General features: G+C 36.9%; 2 protein-coding genes across 15 annotated transcripts in view; both read left to right on the top strand.

Annotated features, from left to right (window-relative positions):
* The window catches only part of LOC122568968 (glutamate receptor ionotropic, NMDA 2B), a 349490-nt gene that overhangs the window by 91518 nt on the left and 232055 nt on the right, over positions 1-25917 (top strand). The gene's annotated exons all lie outside the window — the stretch shown is intronic.
* Positions 25822-25917, top strand: part of LOC122568969 — a 3537-nt gene continuing 3441 nt past the window's right edge. The window contains exon 1 of the mRNA XM_043729366.1: positions 25822-25860. Coding sequence (XP_043585301.1) covers positions 25859-25860 — 2 coding nt within the window. The 5' untranslated portion in view covers positions 25822-25858. The remainder of the gene's footprint in view (positions 25861-25917) is intronic.

Genomic DNA, 25917 nt, shown 5'->3' with positions numbered 1-25917 from the left:
TATATTTTTCTTGTATATCAAATGAAAACAATCGATCGTTTCGTATTGTCGATGCAGACCTAGCGAAAAGCAAGAGTCAGAGTCCCCTGCTGGCCTGTTAACGTATTTCCGCTCAACGTGACGCATAAACAATAGAAACTCACGTCCATATGTCGACTTTTATACTTGTTCGCCGTCACCTTCCCGATTTACCAATGTTTTCCCGTTGGCGATCTTCCATCGTATTGCATTTTTCATGGGGCGCCGATTCCAGTGAAAATCCAGTCAGTGAGCATGACAAGCGTTTCCTGACCAATCGGACGCGTACCAGAAATATTCTGTCATGCTTGTTCAATCGTAATATGCTCGTGAAATTGACATTATCGTACTGGATGTTATTACTGGTTGTTTTTTCAAGATCCAGAACAAATTCATATGGCAAAAAGGAGAAATAGCACGAGAATGCTATTAGCATAATACATTAAGGGATGTCGGTTAAATGGTTTTGTTACTCTTATATTTTGCATATTACATTTTTACTTATTTTACCGTTATTCAAATGTGAAATGTACACGTGGTGGAACAAAGTGAACAGTTTAAGAAAGCAGAAAATAAATTAAAGACTTTCGCAATTCAAAATATAATTAATTACAAATACATTACTGAATTATGATTAAATTAAAATTAACTGCGAATTATAATCATTTGGATGTAGTTGGAGTTCTGATTGTCGTGACTTAATCGATGGAATGAACGAATGAATTTTTCTGTTGTTACTCAAATACAAGCTCAACAAATCGGTGAAAGAATCAATTATGAACCACGTGAACACATTGGTAGTTCGTTGTCAAATCAATATTAATGAGATTCTACGTTATTGGTGGAAATACCTGTCATTGATTGCGAACATTATTCACTTCGATTTGTACGAGTGCAAAACAGAAAGAAGAGAGGAAAATCAGTGATTATAAATAGAAATTTTCAGGAAAAAATGATTATACTACTTTAAGATACCTTTCTTACGAATAAGTATTGCGGAACACGGTTGGAAAGGGAAGTCTAAATTCATGGCAAAGGTAAATTTTTGCAACAATAATGGTAATGTTGCCTCTTTCGCCGCGTAAGTGAATAAAGCATATTGTCATGGCCAGTGTAACAAGTAATTTTTCGCGCAAGACAAAGTACACGTTTGCCTGAAAATAGCCGTGAAATTTCACGCTTCGTGATATAAACGGTCCAGCGATAAAATTACGTTGCGAAATTCCAGTTTTGACACGAGATAAATGAAACGAAATGAGCGTTGTTGGATCTGTAGCTTGCTTCTCGACTTAACTCTTTTGATCATATAATATTCTATAAAACGATATTAACAGTTCTGTTCGAACGATTCTCTGATAGATTTATCGGAGAATTTAATCCCTTGCAAATAATCGGTTACAGTTAACAAAAATTTCGATAACGCGCGGAGCTTCCTTCGAGGAAAAAAATATAAGACAGAAGTTCCAATGAACTTTTACACGCTTCAATCCGTTTTAAATTTCTATTAACGAAAGTTTAGCGACTAGCAGAGTCTCGCCCTCTCTTCGTGCTAATTGAATTTTACGGCGCTGATACTTTCCAACATAATACTTCTTGAAAAGTATGTCGGAAAAGATTGAAAACGTGCAGTGACGTTTACGGTAAGAAAATAAATTTTTTACGAATTTTAGCAGTGTGAATAATTAATCGAAAGCGAAGTAAATACGCGGAACGAGTATAGATGCAAAAATCTGTAAATTGGGATTCGCGTTACAATATTTTGACGATAACGCGTTCTTTTATTACAGTCTTATTTCTATAATCGTGGAATAATATATTGGAATATTAAATTTCTCCCTCGTTTTTGTTTTCATTATTTGTAAGAGATATCAGCCATTGATCATTTATATTAATTATGAGATATATTGGAATATTAAATTTCTCGCTCGTTTTTGTTTCCATTATCTGTAAGAGATATCAGATATTGATTATTTATATCGTATAATTAACAACGTGTGTAAAAATACGAATTTCTATGAGCATCCGCGATCTAACGGTAAAATTTTCAACAAAAATAGTTTCAACCTCGCGCGAATCATTTCCACTCCTCTGCTCGTAAATCACTCGTCATTTACAAAATCTTTTATCGCGTAAAACACTAGGTGCGCGAAAGCTGGTGCATAATCCTGTACATTTTTATCGCGCAAGACACCAGAACACCGCCAGAGAATCATTTTATATGTAACAGTCTAACAACGACACACAGAATCCTTTGGTATCCCAAACAACTTCCTGCTTTCCTGGCCGGTCGTTCTCGCTCAACAACTCGTCCGATTATCACCGTTCTCGCTCAATTTTCCGTTTCACCGCCTTTCCACGAGCACGGCAAGTTCCTAGTTTGCTCGAACATTCATGCATGCAAATTTCGGCCAGCCGTGCGATCTCCATCGTCTCTCGTCCCTTTGCGACACGCATCAACGGAATAAAACAGCGTGCAGTTGCGTTTCGGCGGGTGCAATCTTACGATACTCGTGCGTATGGTTACAGTGGATGCATATTCGGCTGAATCGACAGGCAAGGTCCAACGAGTTGAGTTTGTCAAAGTAACGGATAGACCGCGGATTTTTATAGATGTTATAATAAAAAAAATAGGACTTTGGTGGAAGATCGTTTCACTTTGAAAATATTATAAAAATCGCGATACCTTGGATATTTTATATATTTTTTCATATTATCTGCATCATGCGCAATTTTGCACTTTCGAATTTCCTACAAATGTAATAAATAAGTCGAGCATGTAAATAGATCTTCATGCGTGAGTATCAGAATATCAGTTTCTAACCATAGCTTGACGCGACTAGATTCACGTGAAACGAGGATCTACATGCAGGATGCTTATGGCAGATACGCTGATGATAGACACGGGCAATGCTACACACTGTCCGCGATCTTACGTGGTTACATACGGTTCGCAGTATGCAAACAACGCGTACACGAACGACGTATTTTACAGATGGCAGAGAACGTTCGGTCCGACACAGCTCTCAGTTGCGACGCGAGATTAACATTAATACGCTGCACCGCGTTTCTCCGTAATAGATACTGGATTACATAGGTCCTACGTGATACGATTTTCCGATGAATCGTTACGGAGCTCGGTCGATCCGGATGCAATTCCCTGCTGGACGATTGTCACGAAGGTTGAAATTAGCTAGTTAGATCGCTTTTTCTTTTTGCCAATTAATATTATCAAATAAGTATCTGTGGGTTAAGGATGAGGAAGTAGTATGATTTTGGAGGGAAATCTTTGGCAATTTAGAGAACCTATGTAACCCTCTATAAAGTATATATTTGGTATTGTATTGTATTTTATACGAATAGTAAATCTTGGGATACGAGAAATCCGTACAATGGGAGTAAGATTCTGCTAGATAGCTAGCAGGAAAATTTTTGGAAATTCAGAAGATGAATGTAGCCTGTCAGATGGTGTATCTTTGGCTTTGTATTCTATAGAAGAGTGGATTTTACGAGCATTTTCTGCAGCGGAATAAATAATATAAATAAATAAATAAATAAGAATAAACGAGCAGTCAAAGAATTTTGGAAAATTTGGAACGTCAACGTAATCCGTGCATAACCACGCACCTTTAGCGTAATATTTTTCGACAAATTAAATTTTAAAGAATGAAGATTTCACGCAATGGAAGTAAACAAACTTCTGGATAAAAAGATTTTAAATAATATTTTAAATAATAATAAGTGTAATATTCGATTAAATTAGAATATTCAATTCGATTAAATATAAGTTTCTTTTCAAAAAATTGATCGACGTTTTTCCAAAGAAGGCTCAATCACCCTCGTGCATCGATCGGTGCTATGGAGCCGAAACTTTTTTCATTCGAGGATTATAAACTTGTCGAGAAGTTTAATTAATCCACCGGAGAATATACGAGTGAACCTGTCTAACACGCATTCGCAAATATCAGAATTCCCTTGCGAATATTACACGTGTAATCTATTGAAACGCAGTGTACACGAAACACATTATACCGAGAACGTATTTTAAGCCACTAACCAGTATCTAAGTATACTTTGTATAAACGATTCTAATTAAAGTAATCCAATGGTAATAAATTCATGATTCTGCAAGAACGAAAGATCCAGAGAGTAAAGGCTATGAAAAGATAAAAAATCCGGATCGTTTTGAATTTCATAATTCCAATGTTAAACACCATTCTGTTTGTTCAGATAGAAACGACCCTGTTCTACTTGTGCGTGTTCAAACAAAGCCTGCAACGGTGTCTGAGCAAGAATGATCGTGTTTTACTTGTCTAACTCTCGGTTGCTATATCTCCCTTGTGTATCCATGGCTTGTGGGTGATCATGGATTCCCTGTCTGACAACGTAGTGCGTTATTCTTACTTCAAACTAGGATCTACGAAGCAAGTTGAGAATCACGATCGTGATAAGTAGTTCCTGAAGAGATGTTCCCGACGGCGCGGCAGCAGGAGTCGCAGCTTGCGATTCCGTGCAATTGCATCTGCAGACGGTAGCTTTCGACGTTAAGAGAGTCCTAAGCTTTGCAAAGCCAACGGGATTTCCACGATATTCGTAGGTGAAATACAGCCGGACGATTTGATACCATCGGCCCTTTAAAATCGTTCACTTTCCTCCCTACTATTTCGACGGAATTTTTTACGATATCCATTAGATACATTGGACAGTTTGTTCGAAGATAGCGAACGATAAGATTGAAAATATCGCGCGTTTCAAGCGGAAAACTTACGGCCTTCGATAAAAATATTGTTATAGCTCTAAGGATGATTGGTATTTTCTTCGTGATATGTAGGGATCTTTCTCATAGTCAACAATGATCAAATCGTAATATTAAGTACTCGGTTTCGATATTAGAATAAAATTAGAATCATGTATAGTACGGTAAAACTACAAAGGTACAAGGAAACGAAATACGGTATATATAGCATATAGTATTAGTACATGGTATAGTATGTTTATGGCATTTCCGGAAGACGGGGAAGGTTAGGTCCTTAAGTCTTTTTCTCGCCTCGAACGAGGTATCTCTCGTACGTCTTTTTATTAAAACGTGAGATATCTCGTTCGAGGAGTCAGGATAAAAGTCATTTCACGAAAGTGGAATAGAAGTGAGATCCGCGCATGCGGAGGTATAAATAATGTTAAATACACGTGTAGATTACGTTATGCTCATAAAAGTTCTGTTATCTTTTCTGCGTATGAATCGATGTTTAATTGTAACGATAGATGTATTTTATTGAAACAGTAAAATATCAAATAAACGTTTGTACGTGAATACGAAGAGATTCATAATTATAAATTTGGAACACGTTGACGTTCGTCAAGAGTTGTGCCAAATTTATTAGAACCTGTTCCGGATCTGTAGATATTTTCTATTTTTTTGCAAGGATTTAAAAAATATGCGAGAAAAATATTATTCCGTGCGCGAGGCAGAATTTCGATATTTCAGTGTAGAAAATACGAGAAGCATCTGATGCAAAGAACGCATGCTGCGCGACAATAAAAGCAACGCGTTCGTCGTTGCTTATACTATATGAAAGAATTTCAGTTACCTCCAATACATTTTTACCTCTACTGCTCATCTCCTATTGATAAAATATACCTTTGATAAAAGATCCATGCCCTTTTCCATTCATTAGTCAACATCGAATATTACATTTATTTGTCATTCGTAGAAAGTAAACAAATAACTTTTGAACTGCAATTTTCTGTATAACTTGCTCGCAATTGTTATCAGATAGATTGATTATTCGAATTATCAATGACTAAATTAAATTTAAAATCTAGTAAGCTTCACCTAACTGTAACCCTAACCAGGGTAGAAACTACATGGAAAAATATATCGCAAAGAAAGAAACAGGATATTATATGTGATATAGAATATATTATATAAAATAATATGTAAATACTTGGCCAAAAAGTTTCGCTGAAGTGAAAGAAAAGCTTGATAAAAATGCACCGTTGTAATTTATAAAATTACTGCGAAGAATTATAGTTATTTTGATCATTTCGGTAGTTTCATTGTTAAATGGACAAAGTTTACAAATATACGTACACGTACTACAGAAAAATAAATTATTTAAGTATAAAACGCCCAAGTGAAACAAATCTCTAGGTTGCAACATTTATAGAGATACGAATATGCGCGAAAATTCACAGTTCATCATTTTTCACCGTATTTCTCTGCTCCGCAGCTTCAAGCAGTCAAACTTACAATTTCAACGAACACGTCGCATTGTCCAAGATATATCACGTACCAAGTAGAAAACTTCGGCAATTGAGACGTAAAATTTAGAAATCTTCCTTACGGAGGTGAATCGTGATAGCGCAGAAAGTTTCATGGTTATGACAAAACCGATTGGCCGTTGTTGAAGACACGAGGGACGAAAGCAATACCGCGTTATCCTGCATCTGGTCAACACAAACCGGCGTGTACGGAAGAGGGAGAGAGAAAGAGATAGAAAGAGAAAGAGAGGGACGCAACAGAGGCCGTTGACGGAAATCGGAAATCGCAACGAATCGGAAAACAACGACACGCTTCGCCACCCTTCAGACAGTAATTCCACCTGTCCAATGAATTCGTTACCGTTTCGTACGGTTAGAAGAACGAATCAAAGAGAATGGCAGGGGGAGGCGGAAGGGAACAGAAAGTGGGTGCAGCGAGAACGACAAAAGAATGACAGAAGCGTGGAAAGAAAGGATGGGTTAGTAATGGAAGTGAACGATATTGCCTGTTAGACTTCTATTGGGAACGACAAAAGATAGCGCATATGTATATCGTGACGTCTTGGAAAAAAAACGTGGTCTCATCTTTAACAAATGATACGCAGTGTCATTTATTGTCCCTTTTCTCGAATAATTGACAAGTAGCGCATATACCGTTGCTTTTTAAATAAATGACAAGCCGTAACGGGCATTGTTCGTTGCTTTGTTTCAACTAAACTGCAGATAGCGTTGGTTATTGCTTTTTGTTTTCCTTTTAAAATAAACGACAAGCACCGACTATCTATTATATTCTATCGATGATGGTTATTTTCTGGAAGAACGTATACTTTGCGAGGATATATAGATAGCAGAGCGTAATGTATACTTTAAGTAGAGCCGAGTGTACTTTCTAACGTAATTGCAAGAATTCGTGTTAAAGGTAAAGCGCATATCTGAAGTCTAAGTTTCGAACTTTTAATTTGAAAACTTAAAGAGAGTAATAACATTTACGCGGAATTACGCGATCCTTGTATCACGGCCAATATTAAAATACTTCGACGATAATATGCTTTCTAATTAACGGCTTTCGATGGTTCATTTTCACGAGCCGAAATATTTTACTCCGGGCGATTTTTCAGGAAGAACGTATTATCCTTACATTCAAAGTTTTATTCAGCACAAAATGTTGCTCTTCTCGTTTTAGATAGACTCTTCATAAAATCAACGTTTCGTCGCTAAAGGTACATCTGGCTTTTTTTTTATTTTTCCTTTCTCGCTCAATTTAAACACGAACGACTCCTTCTTGACTCCCGGTAACTTTTCTCCTCGCCTCCCTTTGTTTCATTTGCTTTAAATGAAACGAGACCGTGAAGTTAGTATCGCCTTCGAGGTCGTTCACCGAGATCCTGTTCGAGACGTTATGCATAGTTAAAAAACCGAGACTAAAATCGACAAAACTCTTCAAGGTAGGTGAAAATCGTGGTACGACGCCGCAAATGGATGGACAACATTGGCGAATGGCCAGAATCTTCCTCGATCCGGTCGTCACCTTCGATTCGCTCGAAGTTGCCGAAAAATCTGGCAACCTTTCCTTTCTCTTTCGTACGCCGTTATTTCGCCCTGGCATATTTAATTTTATATTCATTAATGAGGCTTCCTTTTGCAACTTCGCGGCGGCTCGACGAAACAAAGGACGTATCCTCGTTAGAAACTCGTTTTGTTACTGCTACGTGTCTCGTGCAAATACGACGAAGATGAGGTGATAACGGATAAAGAATTGCAGACCCCTGACAAAGTATGTTTTTTTTCGTTAAAATTGTGTTTTACGACAAAATTGTAATCCGCGTCTTGGGAAGATAATTGAATGATGAATTTAGCAAATTAAATTAGAAAAATATGTAAAAGACCAAAGGTAGATGCGGGAAAAGCCACGAATATAGTGTAAAATCATTGTGAACGTTGTGTAACACGGTGAAATCTGTGTAATAAAGAATACTTTTGATCTGTGAATGGATATATTTTGGTAGATGTTACGAGAGAAGTAAAATATAAAATAGTTATGATATGGATTCTAGAACGGATAGAATTTTGTAGAAAAGGAATCGATGACTGTATGAAAGGTACCTTGGTGTATCTTACGTCTTCGAGAAACGTAATCTACGTTCCTTACACTAATACCATACATCGTACAATTTTATTTAAGGATTTCGTATCTTTGATAAATAACGTTTTCATAAAATTTTGATTCAGGAACTACATCTTGGAATCGTTTGTAACGATGATTCACATAGAGTTCTAATATTGCAATTTCTGCAATTTAGCTTGATATTTGTTAATTAAAAAAAAATCCCGAACAAGAACAACTTCTATCAAATTATCATTTTTTAATCATACGTGATACCGATAATCTTCCCGTTTCTTTTTTTAAACACATCCTATCTAGCAGATGACTACGAAAATGTAATTACTAGTTTTGTTCATTAGTTTTATATTACGACAGGCCATGTACTTATTTGCAAAATACAATTCTAATCGTCCAATTAGCAAATCGACTAATTTCTTTTCTTAAATTCTAAGATAATTGCGGAAAACTTACTACTAATGTCTCGTATTAATTTTGTGCTACGCAAGACTGCATTTACAAGTTGCAGCTTTCCGATTGGCAAATATTCGTTAAAACCGGCGAATTCTTCGAACCTCGCGCGTCACACGGCGATATCAATACCGAGTCCGCTCGAGTTTTCAATTTCGTGGTCCAGATTACTCGAAACCAGACGAGGTTATCGCGAGAAATCGATTCGAAGGCCAATTCTCTTTCGCATTCTCGCCACTGGCGCACCGATTCTTTCATCGGGGCGAAGATAAGGCGGCTGATTCTGAGGGATTATTCAACTGAGAACGGTGGAGCCGGGCGCGAGGGAAGACCCTTAATCAGAGCAGTCCGTTCTTATCTGAAGAAGTGCCAGTAACATCATCGGCCGAGTTACCTGTCAACCGATTTCAGCTTCTCGATGTCGCCTCGTAAACTTTCGACCAACCTGACTGACTCGTCCCTGCCTTTTCCCTCTCTTATTTTCCACCTTTACAACTCCGATGAACTTCGTTATTTCCATCGAACGATTTCTGCCTCGTCGCCTCTGTTGCTCGCCGCACTTGTTAAAACATTTGCACCGGGGAAATCGACCCTGCGAAGTTCCTCGACGAAGCAATAACGAGGCTCCTTTTGTGAAATTCGAGATCATTGATTAAAGGCTATGGCGTAACAATTTTTAGGAAAGTGGTGTACACGTTCGAGCTTTGAAAATCCTATTTTACAGCTATGAATATTTTATTTTAGAATATCGATCGAATATTTTATACTTCACAACGTTCGAATATTTTACGAAACATGTATATACATATATAAGCTGTTATTAGATTTAACTTTTTCGTTCTTCTTCAAGCTTTCTTCATCACCTTCCTCAGAAAAAAGAAAGAAGTTCTCCAAATTGTCCGCTCGAGATAAGACGCAGACTTCCAATAGCGTGTTCATAACTTTCTTTCGATGAAACTTCCGACGCTAACGAACCTTCGATTGTTTGGTGTCCGTCTTCCGAGGACTCAACTTCCACACCGAGTCCAATTTCCGTAAAATCGTTTAGCGCCTTTGAAATTTCAAATATGCGAGCAATTTCTTCGCAAATTCTGCGTGTTACAGATTGTGTCAAATGTAATATCTTGGCAACGAATACTTAAATACGACGCATCGTGGTAAAATATAAAATTGTCCTGTTTTCTTTCATCCTTGTCTTCGATGAAGAACACGCTAATTTTAAACGTTTCATCGTTACAAATCCTAGATACCTGTGACGAAGTCTACTAAAAAAAAAAAAAAAAAGAAGAAGAAAATAGAATCTAAAGACTTGTTTTATTCGTTAAATAATATCACGACTACTGCGTTTCTGCTACTTTATACATTTCCGTAAATCCTATAATTTTATAAACTCGTCGAGGAACTCGTCGAACATTTGCCAGACTATGGCTTATCACATTCTAGTTAATAAATCCGAATAAACTAGCTGTTTCCGCGTCAAAGGAACAAATTTACCAAGAGAAACCGTGCATTATTCAAACGGTAAGGAGATAAATGTTTCACTGATCTAAGTTGTCTAAGGTGCATACAAACAGCTATATTATTCAACAAAAGACGTAATGCAAGGCAAAGGGCATTAATTATTGAAGTTACGAGAAGCAAAGCACTTAACACGAAAAGCGACGTTTAGTAGCCTTCATTAGCGGTTGTTTTCTCATGGGCGCGAAGCCGCTTTAATATCGTATCGGGCTCCTTTAATCCGACGCGTCGTTTATGCGACAACGGGATTCGATATAATCTGGTCGGATATCTGGCTAGAAATACGTGTCGTAGCGATCCTGATGCAGCTACTGGCCCAAGCCGTGCATCTCGGCACTTGTATATCGACAGTTGCGACAGTACACGGTTATCTCGTCGTCGAATCGAGCCAAGAGGCCAAGGTTACCTTTATTTCGAGCAGCAGCATTTCTGGTATCGTGGCTGGGCCAATAGTTTAGCCCCGCTTCCGCCACGTCGCATTTTCCACCGCTGGAAAAATGCAAATCGAGTCACCGCTCAACCACCGTTAACCATTTAACGTGCTCGCAGCCAACTAACAAAATGTCCACTCCTCGCTTATATTCTTTTTTGTAGAGAAGATCTTTATTTAGGCTAATAGCATTTATTTGTAGATACTACTTATCGCGTAGTTCCTCTTTTCAGATTTCTTTCAAATGCATGAAGTTTTAAATATAACGTCGATGGGGCATAATGGAATGGACGCAACATACGTATCAGTCAGTAGAAAATGTGTTAACTATGTCAGATTGCTTTAGTTTTCGAATGTCAGGTTTCTCGCTTTAATTAAAAAGAATTTTAATGATTATCGATGGACTGCGGATTTTGCATTTATTTGGGAAATTTAACGATGCAAAAGATGCATATAATATGTAGAATTATATAATAATATAGTATTATATTCATAGTATTTAATATTTATGCGAAACATATCTTTGCTTGCGTCCCGTTTCTTTAGTTGCATTTATCAAATTTGCATAAACTTCCGTCGTGTAATGTTATTAATCCGATCTAATCACTAATTTTAATGCAATGAGAACTGATCGAATCTTTGCAATCGAATACCGCGTAAGAATTTGAAGAAGTAGCTAAATTAAATTATTTTTATTACAAACGATGTGAGGAATAATCAGAGGACTGAACGAGAACGGGAGAAGAAAGAAAATGAGGCAATTAGCAAGAGCATCGGCAAGATCTTTAAAGTTATCACTTTGTCAGACAAATAGAATAAATACGCTATGATCGGCGCTCGTTCTGTTATATGGACACCGCTATGGATATTTCTTGGCCAAATGTCATATTGGCATGGAAGTTGATGCGTATTTCATGTTTTAAACAGGCTCATAGATTTTCAGGCTGTACGAAGAAATGAACAGCATGGTTGGATACTATGAAAGTTCTACTTTAATACGTGACGCGACTTAGCCGATAGTTCTCCAATAAAAGTATACTTTTACGTGAGATTCTTTCTGGAACAGCGATGCGTCAGTTACGATGTTTGTAGAGAACTTACTTCCACGTGTATGTTACCAGATGTTAAACTACTTTACACTAGTTTTCACCAATTTATGGTTCCATCGACACTCGATATTCTTATGAATATAAATTGCAGTTGAGATTTTCTTCAATCAATATAAATCACGATGATTTCTGGAATTTCTGGAATAAAATTCGGTGGCGTCTTGAAGATTTCGCGAACCATAACCGTGTTGCGATGCAGCTAAACTACAAATGTCGCAGAAGCAGTCGCTCTAATTGCCGATACATTTGCGGAATCTCCCTATGTACGTTACAGTTTGAAACTTCGAACAGTTTCCTGTTCGAAACTAAATAGAGAGGCGTCGCGTTTGCGGACGATCCTTGTTTAATTAAACGTTCGATAAGCAACGACCAAGGCGAACAATGAATGTATAATTGTTCTTAATTGAGCCGATATTATCCGATGCTTTCGAAGTGAGTTCCACGAGAAAAAAGTCGCTCGCCTTTTTTTTCTTTTCTCTTGTTTGAAACAGCGACTTCCTATCGTCTTCCGTTCTTTCTTTCCTTCGTTCCTTCGTGTAACGTTATTATAAACGCAACGCGTTTCTTTATTGACTTCCGGCAGAAGAAACTACAAGCGAATCAATTCTTCTTAACGGAGATTATTCGTTCGTAAAAGCCGTGGAAAATATTTTCCCAGCGTACGATTCGTTCCGATGATATTACAGACATTCCAAATTTTTTAATGCGAACACTCAACAGGGAGGAGAAGAACAACGGATACGGAGAACAGTACGAATTTTTCATATTTCTGACGAAAATATTCCGAATATTTACTCTCGAAATAAGCTTCCGCACTCTGAAATCCCTAAAAAATTCTTTCCACGATATTCTTTCAGCGGTAGTAACACGAAAATGGTAGAAAAAACAAACTAGGGATATATTTCGAATAAAAATCGGAATATTAACGAACATCGGGGATTTCGATCTGTAAAAAACAAACGCGACGCAGCTCGGATTTAATTGCCGACACGGAGAGGATTGAATGGCTGGTATACGGTAAACCGTACTTGCAGATTTTAATAAAGACAGCAAAGATGGAAGAAAAGCTCATTGTCCTATTGTTGCTGGCAGGGGTAAACTTTGAGTTTCACCAGTCGTACTTCACCCTCGTTCCGCTGCTGTTCCATTCACGCTGTTTTTACGCGATCCACCTAAAAGCGTCTTCTAGCCGAGGACAAAAATGGGATCGCAATTTTTCTTGCAATAAAATACACGCTGCAGCTTTTACCGCGGAATTTCACCCTTCCATTCGCGATGACGATACATCGGCTTGAATGGGACCCCGATACGAACGTTTCCTATTTGCCACGCTTCAGTAGTTTACAGATATATAAATTTCTGAAATATTACTTTCTGCTTATTTGCGCGTTTTATTTCGTTCGTTGTATAACACACGTTCGAAGTAAATGATATTATTTCGAATGTTTCTAATTTTTATTTCATCTGCTTATGATTTTTGACGCATTATAATTCATTCGATTTAAGGCATTTATTGGACATTCTATTAAACGTTATCTACGTAGCGTATGTAGTTCTGCGTCTGAGAACCAGACTCATCCAAGTTATCTTTTCTTTTCTTTTTTGTATTTCCCAATACAGCGAGAATAGAAATGGTACTTTTCGTATATAAATATTTCGAATAAAAATTTGCAAATAAAAATCTCTGTGAATGGAGTGTTGAAGTACGTTTGTAAACAATGCGGCAGCTATTTACGTGAAGGCATTGACGTTTCTTTAACGCTATAGCCAAAAAGAGAGGAAGGAAGGAAAGAAGGAAAAAAAGAGAAGGTAGAAAAGCCGTTAAAAAAAACCGTTACTGGTGGTACCTAGCTTTGCTTTTCATTTTGCTGATTGCAGAGTTCAAGCAAAAATAATTTACAATGCCTAGAATTGTTGTTATACTTTGCCACCTCACAAAACTGTTGCGAACCTACCTTATCATAACTCAGGTCAATTAAAAAGTTCTTCAATCTATTAAGGAATCGTTAGAAGGTTTGACTTGGCTTCGTTTGAATCTTGATTCTTATATAAAACAGTATTCTTCCTGCTAAACTAATTAACGAAACTTAATAAACGATAAAAATAATAATCAGCTTACTTTCGACGTTTCAATTGAGCGCAGGCAACGTCTCGGTAAAAAAAGCTTTCTGTCTCGGTTTCATTATTCTCATAAGAATATAGTCCACGTAGGAAACACATACTTTTTAATAACTTTCAAAGCCTGGTTCACATACAATGTGAATTTCTGATGCATTCTCTCCTTCGTTTCATCGAAATCTGAGAGGACGTGACTCGGTTAATAATTCGAGAAGAGATTAATAACGGTTATATAATAAACATAACAAAGATATTATTGTCCGTATTATCGCGATTTCATCACATTTCTTATCGCGAAGCTTTTTATCGCAGAGAAACTTCGCATTGAAATCGAGTGGTGAAATTTCTCGAATGCTTTCATCGTTTGCTTCTTCCTTTTTGCATACGTGTTATTTCGCTGAGAAAACAGTCGTTAAGTTGGTCCTACGTACGTCCCAGCCATAATTACGAGTTCCATTTGGCCAGGCTGCACAGCTTTTTCGCGGGAAATCCGCAAACTTGTATCATTCGTCATGGCCATTAATTCGAGGGACTGTTCGAAAAGCAGTCCCACGGCAAAATGAACGCGTTTCGGTAGCTTGTACCTTGACTCCGGATATCTTGCGGTCGATTTATCGCAACGCCCCCTTCATTTAGGTCATTGGATCCTAGCAGTCTTACTCGACTAAGTTTCCAGACAGAGAAAAGGTGGTATTCCTTAAAAAACAATAAAAAAAAAAAAGAAGTAAAAGAGTAGAAGGAAATACGAGAAAAGTTGGCGGTAAGGACGATTATATGAAAGGAATAAAAATAAGAACACGTGTTTATTTCAGACGTTTATTCACTCGTGTTGTACTCTAAAGATCCATTTAAACGTTGACAAATTGCTTTTGATAACCGGTTGATTGATGTAACAGTAACTGAAACTCTGAAAAGAAGGATATTTCATTCGGCGAATTTGAAACGTTTATTTTTGTGAAAACCAGAGAGATACGTTTTATGGATTTTCTCCACTTTAGAAGGTCGTGCGAATATAAAATTTAATCGTACTTCTAATTGGATTATTCGAACGTATTTATTTGACTTTAGGCTAAAAACTGTCAAATCGAAATTCCATAATGTTCCAGTGAGACGGATTTATAGCCGCATTAAAGGTGCCATTTAATTCCAACAGCCGTTTCTTGCATAAATTTTGTTTTATTAGTCTCGTTTCAATTACGAACGCTGGGATCGTATAGTTTGAAGCCGAAGTATCAGATATATTTTCGTTGGTTGGATAATAAAACAAACATAATATTTCTTCTGTTACCAAAGGAGTTTACTTCCCGTTGCTTTTTCTTTCTCTGCGTCTTCCACTTCCTCTGATTCCACGCGTCGATCATCGTCTTGTATCTTTTTTGCTTCACAGCTTCGTCTCGCTTGTTCTACACTGCTTCCTACTTCTTTCGACACTGTCGATCTTGTTCACGTCTAGATTTCCACTTTTTACTCTTCTTCTTCTAGTGGTTGGTTTTCTGGTCGCCGGTTTGAGGCCCGCAAATCTCCTTCAATCTCCGCCAATTGCAAGTGAGAAATAGAAAAATGTCTCGCTTTTCCCTTGAAAGGTTTCTTGGTAATGTTTAAAAAAAACGAAACGAACGACGTTTCATATAAAATAAATCGTAATGAATAAAGTGTGAAGTAAATTAAAATCGAACGTTTCCATTTTCTTTTACATAAATTTCTAAATGTATGCTTTTGTAAAATGTAAAATGTAAATTTTTAAATGTTATTTAATACGAATGCTAATTCCAAATTTTATATTAAATATTCCTCGATGAATTTTGTAATATATACACGTGCAACACATGCCGAAAGTTTGCAACTGCTTTACAGGGTAAATATGAAAGAACTTCTTGCATTATAATACCGAGTCACGAGCGTGTCATTGATTAAAACCTAATTTGGGAAAATATGCATTATATTTGCAAGAAAATTTAGTTTCAGCCCAAATTTTATCTTCAATTTTTCGGTTCGAACCACTGAATGCAGATTACGCACAATATTTCGACGTTTTCTACTTGACACGATGTTACAGCAATGAATGCTCCGTTAAAACATCATAAGACAGAGGGTTAAAAATGGAACAGTGTTAAATATTTTAGCATGGCTTAAATAATCTCTCAACGTTCAAATCTAGCAGGATATAAACAGGATATTTAACAGGATATCCGCAGCGTTAATTCGAAATCGAGCAGGAAATTACTAAGAAATTCATGGATTAGTGTAATTGGACGAGCGCTTGACCGATGATCTATGCATTCGCAACGATTTCCAATTTAATGAAAACGTTGTTTCGACAAGCAACGCGGCGTAATTCCCTTGTCCATTAAAATTTTAATTCTACGCCCTTCCATTAGTAGCGGGCCGGTTTATTATTTCACGCCGCTGTAAATTTCCAAGATCGTTGCAGTTTCACGCGTTAATACCATATTTTTCCGCCTGTACAAACATATCAGCCGCTTTATTACCTTTTCTGGTGATCGTAAAATGCGTGTTGTTCACCCCCGTCCTGAATTTCCACCCCTTTCTCTATAGACTTGCCACTCTTGCACGAAACATTTCCCAGAACGCCCATTCATCAATTTACCCTTTCAACAATAGACTTTTTCAGATCCGTGATTTTCGACGAACACTATGAAAGTGAGAATTCGCGTGGACGACGATTGGTCGAAAAATTGAACGAATGTTTATGCTGAAATATCGTTAGCGAATGAGAAGAGATTCGGAGAATGCACGTAGTGGTTTGGTATGCATAGCGTCGCGCGGAGATTTGATTCACGTGACGAGAATGTATGCTGTGCGTGTGAGATCTTTAAGGCTTGGATGTGATTCAGAAACGGAAACGTGTCATGTAGTTGGTGGAAAAGTAGGGAGTTGTGGAAATCGAGTCGTATTCGATGACAATCCTGGGACAAAATTATTATTATATTACAGTCGGATCCCCTATAACGCGGACTGAAAATTTCCTCACTGCTCCCCTATAATGCGATTAAGCAGTTGCTGAAAATGATTCATTTCTGATATGAAAATACGTGCGTCTTTGAATTGACCCGGAGCACAGTTTTGCGTTAACTCTTACGCGACAAGAAGGGTTTGTTTACAGTTTGTGTCGTGGAACAGTTGTTATCGTGGAACGCGTATAATATTGCCATATTAAAGAAAAGACTATATATTTATTTAGTTATGGTTTTTAGCGCTCTTGGATTCGTACAATGCGAAATCCGTATAACACGGATAACGTGTGCCACGCGTTATACAGGGTCTTACTGCATTTGCATTTCACTTTTAAACGTTTTAACATCTCTATAATAAAAATATTCATAGTTATTAGGAACCATATTGTATTTCATGTTTTTTAATGTTAATATTCTGTTCATAACACACAATCATTTACATATCTAAGGAGAGAATTTATTAGATAGATCATCTGGTTACTTGAGATCCTTTCTCGTACAGTATCGGTCAGGTTTTCCATAAAATTCGCATCTTAACGATTAATAAATGGAAAAGAGATTAAGAATTTTGTATTAGCAACACGTTGACTCATCTCTACTCACATAGATCCGTTTATATTTTTTTCAATTTTTATCCCGTTATCTCCAACCGAATATCCTTTCGTATTATTTAACATCGAAAATATAGACGTATGTAACGCAAAAAGAAGCAAATATCTCTGAATATAAAAACAAAATTCTATGGGGAATTCTGTATCAGTTGGCTATTTGCACCACTCCTCATTCTACCGTTAAATATTCCACGATTATTTATGTATTTACTAAATTACTGAATGAATTCGACACCTGAACTGTACACAGAACAATACTTCTTACATGCGTATAGCAAAAATCGATTTTGTGACATCGAAATATGGGTAGCGCTATGATTTAACGCGCCGAATTGTGAAATTAACGCTGTAAAAATGTTCGCGGCACCGTCGATGATTCATTTTAGTTGCGTTCATTTTGTTTCAAAACACGGTGGAAATGAGTAATGCTGAGAGATCAGCTAAAAGCGGTAAACATGTATCCAGGTATAATAAATAAAGCAGGGAACGCCAAGGTTTAAACTGATCAAATATTACGCGGCAACGAAAGTCGTTCCTCTGAAACGCGAACGTGTCGTTCTTCGAGGGAATTATTCCCAGATTTATGGCAGGATATTTTGTTTCGGAAGCTTCCGGTGAATAAGTATCCATTTTCATTTTTCTGGTTCGTTAAAATTAAAAATGCTCGAGTATCAAACTTATGGATTGATATTTTACGAGAATTATGGATGGATCTTAGACGCGTTGAATTTTTACTTTGGACCGAGCAAGCGTTAAGCTAAACGTTGAAATTAATCGTAAATGAGACACACACAGAGAAAGAAATCAAACTGATCAATTTTTCTTGATCACTTTTGATCGAAAAAATGGTCCATGAAGCGGAGTACGAATCTTGTATCTTTTGGCACTGAAGTTGAAAAATTTTTAGAAATGTTCAGGGTGGAACGAATAACAAATTACGAATTGTTAAAAGACAATTGTAGAAAATCAACGACGCTAATTAGAGCCATTTGTTGCTAAGTCTTTGAAACAATTGGAAATCATCTAGAAGACAGAATATTTTGAAACAATGTGTTCTATAAAATACATCTTTAATATCGATCGCTTAATTCACAAACAACCAAGAAACATTTTGAAAATTCGTCGAATATCAAACAAAAAAAAAAAAAAAAACTGGGAAAATAAGCAGTGCGTTAGACTACATGACTTTTATGCACCAAGTTGGCTAAAATTGCTCGGTCAAAGAGGATTAATCAGGTTCTTGGTACGGTACGATCGATAGATAATTTTACTATATGTACCGATGACATCGTTGACTTTGTCGCAGTAATAGCAGGATAGTCTGGTAAGCTGAACGGAAAGACGGAACTTTGGCTAGGGCTTCCGTTCCTAGTTACGTTACTGCATCGTTCATGGTTCGAGCACATAATCGATACCAGCGTCCGTATAGATCCTGTTAGAGTGTCTTTTGTTTAGAGTGAACGAAATCTGTCCTTGGTAAAGCGACGCGACGTGAAAGCGATTTCACGAGTTCTACACGAGTTGCAAGGGGAATGGATAGTCGTAGAAGAGGAAGTGCCTGTTTCATTCAGTTACACGGAAATACGTCTTTAATGTTTCTGTCGAAGGGCTTTTAAATTTCGAATCTTTCGAACTTATTGTCCATTGTCTATTTTATCTGACTGCCCCCTTTCCTTTTTTCCTTTCTCATTCGTTCGGTGTAATGACATTTGGATTATCATGTTTCCATTTTTCTTTTCTCTCGTTCATCCCTTTGCTTATAATAATCAAGATGGCTCGTTTATGACAGTTTCTAGAATAATGGACAGTTTTAATTAAAGTTCTGCGTCTGTACAAAGACAATCATGATATAGCTGCTCGTACAACGTCATAATGTTACAGTAAGAATATTCAAAATGGAAGTTGTTAGTTCAAATTGAATATAGTATCATAGTGCTTCTGAAATACTGGTGCACTGTGTACTGAATATTTTAGAGGATTAAAAGCTGAGAGCCTCGTAAAGACATCTCTGACAGCAGGTTCGCTAATTATCCAGATTATGGCATAATAACAGGAAATGTAAATTATTTCAGAAGCAATCTCCTCCATTTTCGTTTACCATGCACCATTGTTAGACATTGACCCCTCCTATCCATTTTAATTAACCATAGATAAATTTCTATAACGAGGGAAATTTTGCCAAAGAATATGGTAAAAGTTACTTAAAATACACCACAATGAAATATTACAACGAGTAATATAAAATAATATGGTACGTATCAAAAGGATATTAAGAACCGTTAAAGGTATATCAAAGACACATTGATTATGACAATGATTGAATTGTAATTAATAATAGTATTGAGGAATATTCAAGAAATGTCAGAGCAGTTGTCGTGAAATACTTCAGTGCAATTTTATCGTGTAACGAAACATACCTAGAGGCTGTAAAATATAAATAAAAATGACTGGCGAGAAGTAAAAAGAGTCACAAAGAACGGTATTTAAGGAATATCTTGGAAAAACATAAAAAAGTCCGCTTTTTTCCACTATCTGCTATCGATAGCTACTCTAAAAAGGGTACAGTATTATTTCGAGAGTAGCAACAGCACGAACAGCAGGTGCAAAGCGTCGCGTCGCGGTGTTACGGCACAGCTCTTTCCAACGGTTCGCATAATCAGCATAGCGTCCATGGACGTTTCCTTCGACGTTGGAAACTCTCTTTACAACAACCGACTGGGATAAAGTCAACGATAAAGTGATGTGTATCGAAGAAAGAAAGGGAAGAAAAAACACGCGCGCTCGTACACACGAACACACATGTACACACACATATAGAAAGAAACAGGCAGAAAATGAAAACAGAAAGGGAGACCCGTATGGAGCGGAAAGAAAAGAGGTGAGAGGAGGTAAATGGAAACGTCGATGAAAGGTTGAGCAAGCGAAGCATTTAAACCGGCAGAAGGTACTTTCGATCGACCATGGCGAAGCTTTCATGATTTTCCAGCTGGAAGGAGATCAGGAAGCGGCTCTGGTACTTGTAGCCGTTTTTGACGAAAAGCTAAGTAATGAATCGCTCGAGGAATCACAGGTACGAACGGCCATGTTCGATCGCTGGCAAAAGCCGTTGAACGAAACTGTGATTTTACGGCTGCTTGCGGGAATTGTTTTGTTTGCCAAACTCTACAGACTTGTGTAATTGTATTTCTTTTTTTCTTAATCACGTTACGTCGAGAGAGTATAGAAAAAGGAAAAGTAAGTTCGTTCCAACTAAAACTGGCGCGAAGCGTTTTTCCCATGACTTCTTCATTTGAGAATCGTAGGTGGAATGTCTTTCATTTGTGAAACTTTATAGACAGCTGGCGATTGTACTTTTTGTTTAATTAGGAGAACGTATGTGTAATTTTCCGAGGAGAAACAGTTTCGTATTGGAAGTTTATGTATTTTCACGTCCGAAGAAGTTTTCGGCCGTGTCTGACTCTGAAGTTGTTATGCTACCGATATTACTATACGGGTGTCTGGAACGATGTGTTGAGAGAGGTTTTCGCTTCGGTCGTTTCTTGGCTTCGCTTATTCTGTACGGTTCATTGAATCGCTCTTTATCTTTTAATTTACCTCAAGTAATGAATTGGAAAGAAAATGAAGGTGAGAAGATAAAGAAACGAAAGGGGCAAGATTATTAATTAAATTGCTACTGCCGAAGAATTAGCAGTTAATTAAAGAAACGAAATTGTATGTAAACTGGAAATTTGTTACACCTCTTTATTTTATTAATAGAGAGCCCCAAGTTAGATAAAGGATCGTTTAAACGAAGATATGATTAGAAATTATCCAAAAGGTAAACGTGAATAATAAAATATTTATTAAATTAATAAATTAAATAAAATATTTATGTTATTCAATAAAATATCATAGATAAAGCGACAGGATAGATGTAACAAGAAATATCTTCTCTTTTTCGTGATACACCCTTGACCGCGTTCTTCCAGATCAATTTGCTCCAGTTCTTTCCGTCGCAGTTTACTCTCGATTGACTTGTTCCCAAATGTATACTCGCATTTTTCACTAGCATACACCTTCATATACGCGTTATCCTTAAAATAAACAAGCTGCTGTAACAAGTTTTCGATAACTACCGATTTTCTTCAAACTGTTCAGAAAACATAAAACCACAATGAAACAATTTTCGGTTATCTTAAAAGAAAAAAAAAGAAAAAATATGGAAAAGACATTGAAATGCATAGAAATAAAAACATTTTTTTTTACATACTCTACGACACACAATTTTTTAATTTTCAATAAATTGACCACAAAACTCAACAAATGCGAATACAATGTCTACAATTTCAACGTATTTTCTTTTAACGTAACTCGTTTAAAAATTGCGCACACACGCACATTCAGTGTTGTACACTAAGAACGACTATAAATGGACAGTATTTCGTTAAAAAGCTTTACAGCCTCCGAAATTCTCTCTAGTAATTTCAATGCATTCTAGAAATTCAATGGCTTCAAGATATTTGAAACCAAAGCGCGCTTCGTTAAATTTCGTAGACCAAACTCTGTACGGATATTTAAAAAATCTATTCTCAAGAAATTTCTTGTTTCTCGTATCCGTAAACTGTTTCACAAACCCATTGCTCGAGTGGTTAAAAGATTTTTCATCAAATTCTCGCGTCGATGTTTTTATTTCCGTCTCGAGACCTGCTGAATCGTTTAAATGGTCGTTAGAAAATTGCTGATCAAATTCGCGTATCAACAAAACATATCAAAGAGGGTTCCCCTCGTTCTTTATTTCCGCCTTGAGACATCCTGGATCGTTCGCGAGCGATTGGAATGCTTCGCAGAATAAATCCGAAGGATCGCAAAGGGAAATCTGAATATCCCGTGCGAGTGAATGACATTAACCGATCCTCGCAGCTCATAAAACACGTACGATCGTCTTAAATGGAAATTCCTTTTTCGTATCTTTTGGCCTTTCTCGCCCCGTCCAACCCCGTGGTACAAAATTTCACGCGCCCCGTCGAAAGGGCGGAATCCCGACGCAATTGGCTGGAGTTATGCGCGGAATTCGATTATCCCGACAGGAAAGTTGGCGAGAAACGAGAAACGAAAGCACCGAAGAATACGGGCCGCTTTCGGTTTGCTCCAAGATTTGCGTACGATAGAAAGGAAGCGCCGATTTGTTCGTGTAAGGGCGTTGAATTGAATTTTCCTAATTTCAATCTGATCGATGACGTATACGTTTACTGGCAATGGATGCCTGTCATTTATATGTGACTGTTTAATTGACGTTATTATGGATTAATTTTGATAATTGGCCGGATGAAGCGATTAAATGCTATTGATATAGAAAATCGGATTATTACGGGGCTAACTCGTGAATCGCATAGGAGATCGTATATTGCAAAGTTGCGGTGAGATGATAATGAACAGGCTGCAGACTTTTATACATTTATGAGAGATTAAAAATGTAAAAATGCACAGGAAGTTCATAATATGCAAAAGTGTATGAAGCACCCAAAGTACCTACTTTTTGCAACAGATAAAAAACATCTACTTGATTTCCATTTTTTTAATTATATTCATACAAAATAATAATTTGCATAGTATGCGGAGTCCAGCAATGAATAATTCTTTTAATACACTCGCGATTAAATATTTTAACGCTTCGAACGTCGTAGTAGTTATAAAAGTACGATCGTGAAATTGAATATACGTATACTGAACGTATATATTATGGAAGTAAAATATTATAGTCCCAGGATGAAATTTTACGATATTCAGAAATAAATGCTTATTTATTATCGATTAATTCGCGGAAATAACGATTACTGCGGGATTTAATCGCCAGTTACAGCGATACCATTATACTCGGACAGTAGCCATACTTTAATAGCCGCAGTATTGTTCAATGGTCGTCGCATTGCTGCAGAAAGTCGTTTGAAACACAAGGCTCGTGGCCGAAATTCGTAGAAACCAATGCGCCATGGAAGCTTCGCGAATCAAGTTAGTTTCCACTGGTAAAATCGTAGTAGACGATGCTAGCGTAAACACAAGAGAAAACGCAGCTGCGGGCTACCCAAGAAGTACAATTGTGTGATAATTGAACGTAAAGTTTCATAGTTCTACTAAACAAGTAATGGTTACCGATTTTCTGCAATTCTACATCTGATTATTTTATCTACGATAGAATGAAATTATTCGGCGAAAATGTATTTACATTTTAGAAATTGAAACTTTGATTAGTTTTTGAACTTGAACATCGTTGAAAGCAGATTTTTATTTTTTTACATATAACGAAATACGTAGACCGAGTTTTATCATTCTGTGTGAAGGTCAGTGGAAGGCAATTTATTTCTCTTGATTTTTTCACGCATATGTCAAATACATACTTGCAACAATCTATCCAGTTAAAAAAAAAAAAAAAAAGAGAGAATAATAAACAGCATAACGCAAATTCGATAACGATCGATAATCCTGAAAGATATTTTTTTTAAAGAATGATGAAAATACATATTTGATATTAGATTCTTATTTCTGTGAAAATAAAACAAAATTATGTTTCTCTTGTACTTGCGTATTGTAAAGACGGATGGTCTTGTATATCATAAATAAACTGCAAGTGACATTAAATGGCGACATGAAATTTTTCCCTTCTTTCCCTCGTGATCCTGGCATGCATAAAGAGAGGAACTAATAAAACCGAAAATTTACATTCAAAGATCCAAGATGCTATCATAAAACGCAAAGGAACTCGTTGCGACATGAATAAGAGACTTAAGTTAAACATCGGAATACATTTTCACGTGACATCTTCCTCGGAACAAACATGAATCTCTGACCTGACGTATTTGAACCGATATCGCGCAATGGCGAAGCGTTCAAGCGATTTAGATTGTTCGGTGACTGCCTCTTGTTGAATAATACACGTTGCAACAGAGTATGCAAAGCTATGGTGCTTTGGGAATACCAAACTGTATGGGGCACTTGATGAATGTCCCGCGTAATACGAATCGTCTCTCATCGATTATGTACCAGTTTCGTAATTCGACGATATTACACTTCAAAATTGTTCGATGCGCAATGCTAGTTTCAACGATCTGGCGTAAGCTGACTTCTGGTTGCGAGATGATATAATTTATAGCGAGACCTTATTGCTCCAAACATTTGTATAAGCTTCGTGTATTATTTGACTGTAATATCTACGTTTTTGAAATTTTAATGCGAAGGATTAAAAATATGGATGAAAAAATATTGGATGAATTTTTTAAATTTCTCCTTATTACTTTTTAATAATCGCGTTGTTTTTAATACTTGCAAAGCTTGTTTTTCCATTGCACGTTAGATACTTAATATCTATGTTTTCATATTTTATGTACGTGTACATTATTTTATTGCCGAGACATTTTTGTTTCTATAGATTTTAAATGTCTTTTTTTCTTTAACGAAGAAGATCTTTTTCTTCGCAAGCAAACAATTTAAATCGCGTAATTTGTACATTGGAAATTTGTCGAAGTAACTAATTCCTAGCTTCGCTGCGGATGACGTTTTCCATGATTACGAGATATCGCAAACATCGTTCGAACATTCCGATATATTCACACTTGTCCCTGTTCCCAGAATGCGATCGCTTGGATTGACAGCCAGCCGACACTCGACAAATGTAAAGTCCACCGATGCAGAAAATTAGAATTCCTTGATGCACTTTTATGAGACCAGCGATCCTGTATTCCCGTTTCGTACCGGACACCAAACTAATCATACAGAAAACTGATACTTCATGGTATTTTACAAAATTGCAATACACCCGCGTAAATCTTTATAAACAACGAGAAACGTTTAATTAGCACAGAGTTTTAAACTCTGGAATCCTAACCCAAATAAATACATGATGTATTATGTCATCCCTAAAAGAGTCTCCAATCGATAAAGTCCCCTGAAAGTGGTTTGAAAAATTGGCAACGTGGATATCCTCTTAAAAGCCACGTATTCGTTCAAGAAAAATGTTCGAACTATTCAGGAAAAGCTGAATCATCTCGCCGGCAGTGTTCACCCCTCTGGTGACGAAACAAATAGAATTCTTTATTCCTAGAGAGGATTCTCTCTGACTATTCTTCACAGATCGCACAGCCAAAGGATCCCTTGTGAAACACCAATAACGTATTCTTCGAGGTGGAACGTTATTTCAATTTTTCATCGAAATTCGCGTGTCACGTGGACTACGATCTTCGTCAAACGAGCAACGAAGTTTGGTCACTGGCAATAAAATGTAAATGTAATTAATTTTTTCGCGGACGCCGTGTCGAAAACCTTGTGTGTGTGTGTG

This window comes from Bombus pyrosoma, linkage group LG7 (genome assembly GCF_014825855.1).
Source record: "Bombus pyrosoma isolate SC7728 linkage group LG7, ASM1482585v1, whole genome shotgun sequence".
NCBI lineage: Eukaryota > Metazoa > Arthropoda > Insecta > Hymenoptera > Apidae > Bombus > Bombus pyrosoma.
The sequence above is the reverse complement of the archived record's forward strand: the minus strand, read 5'-3'. Positions and strand labels throughout refer to the sequence as shown.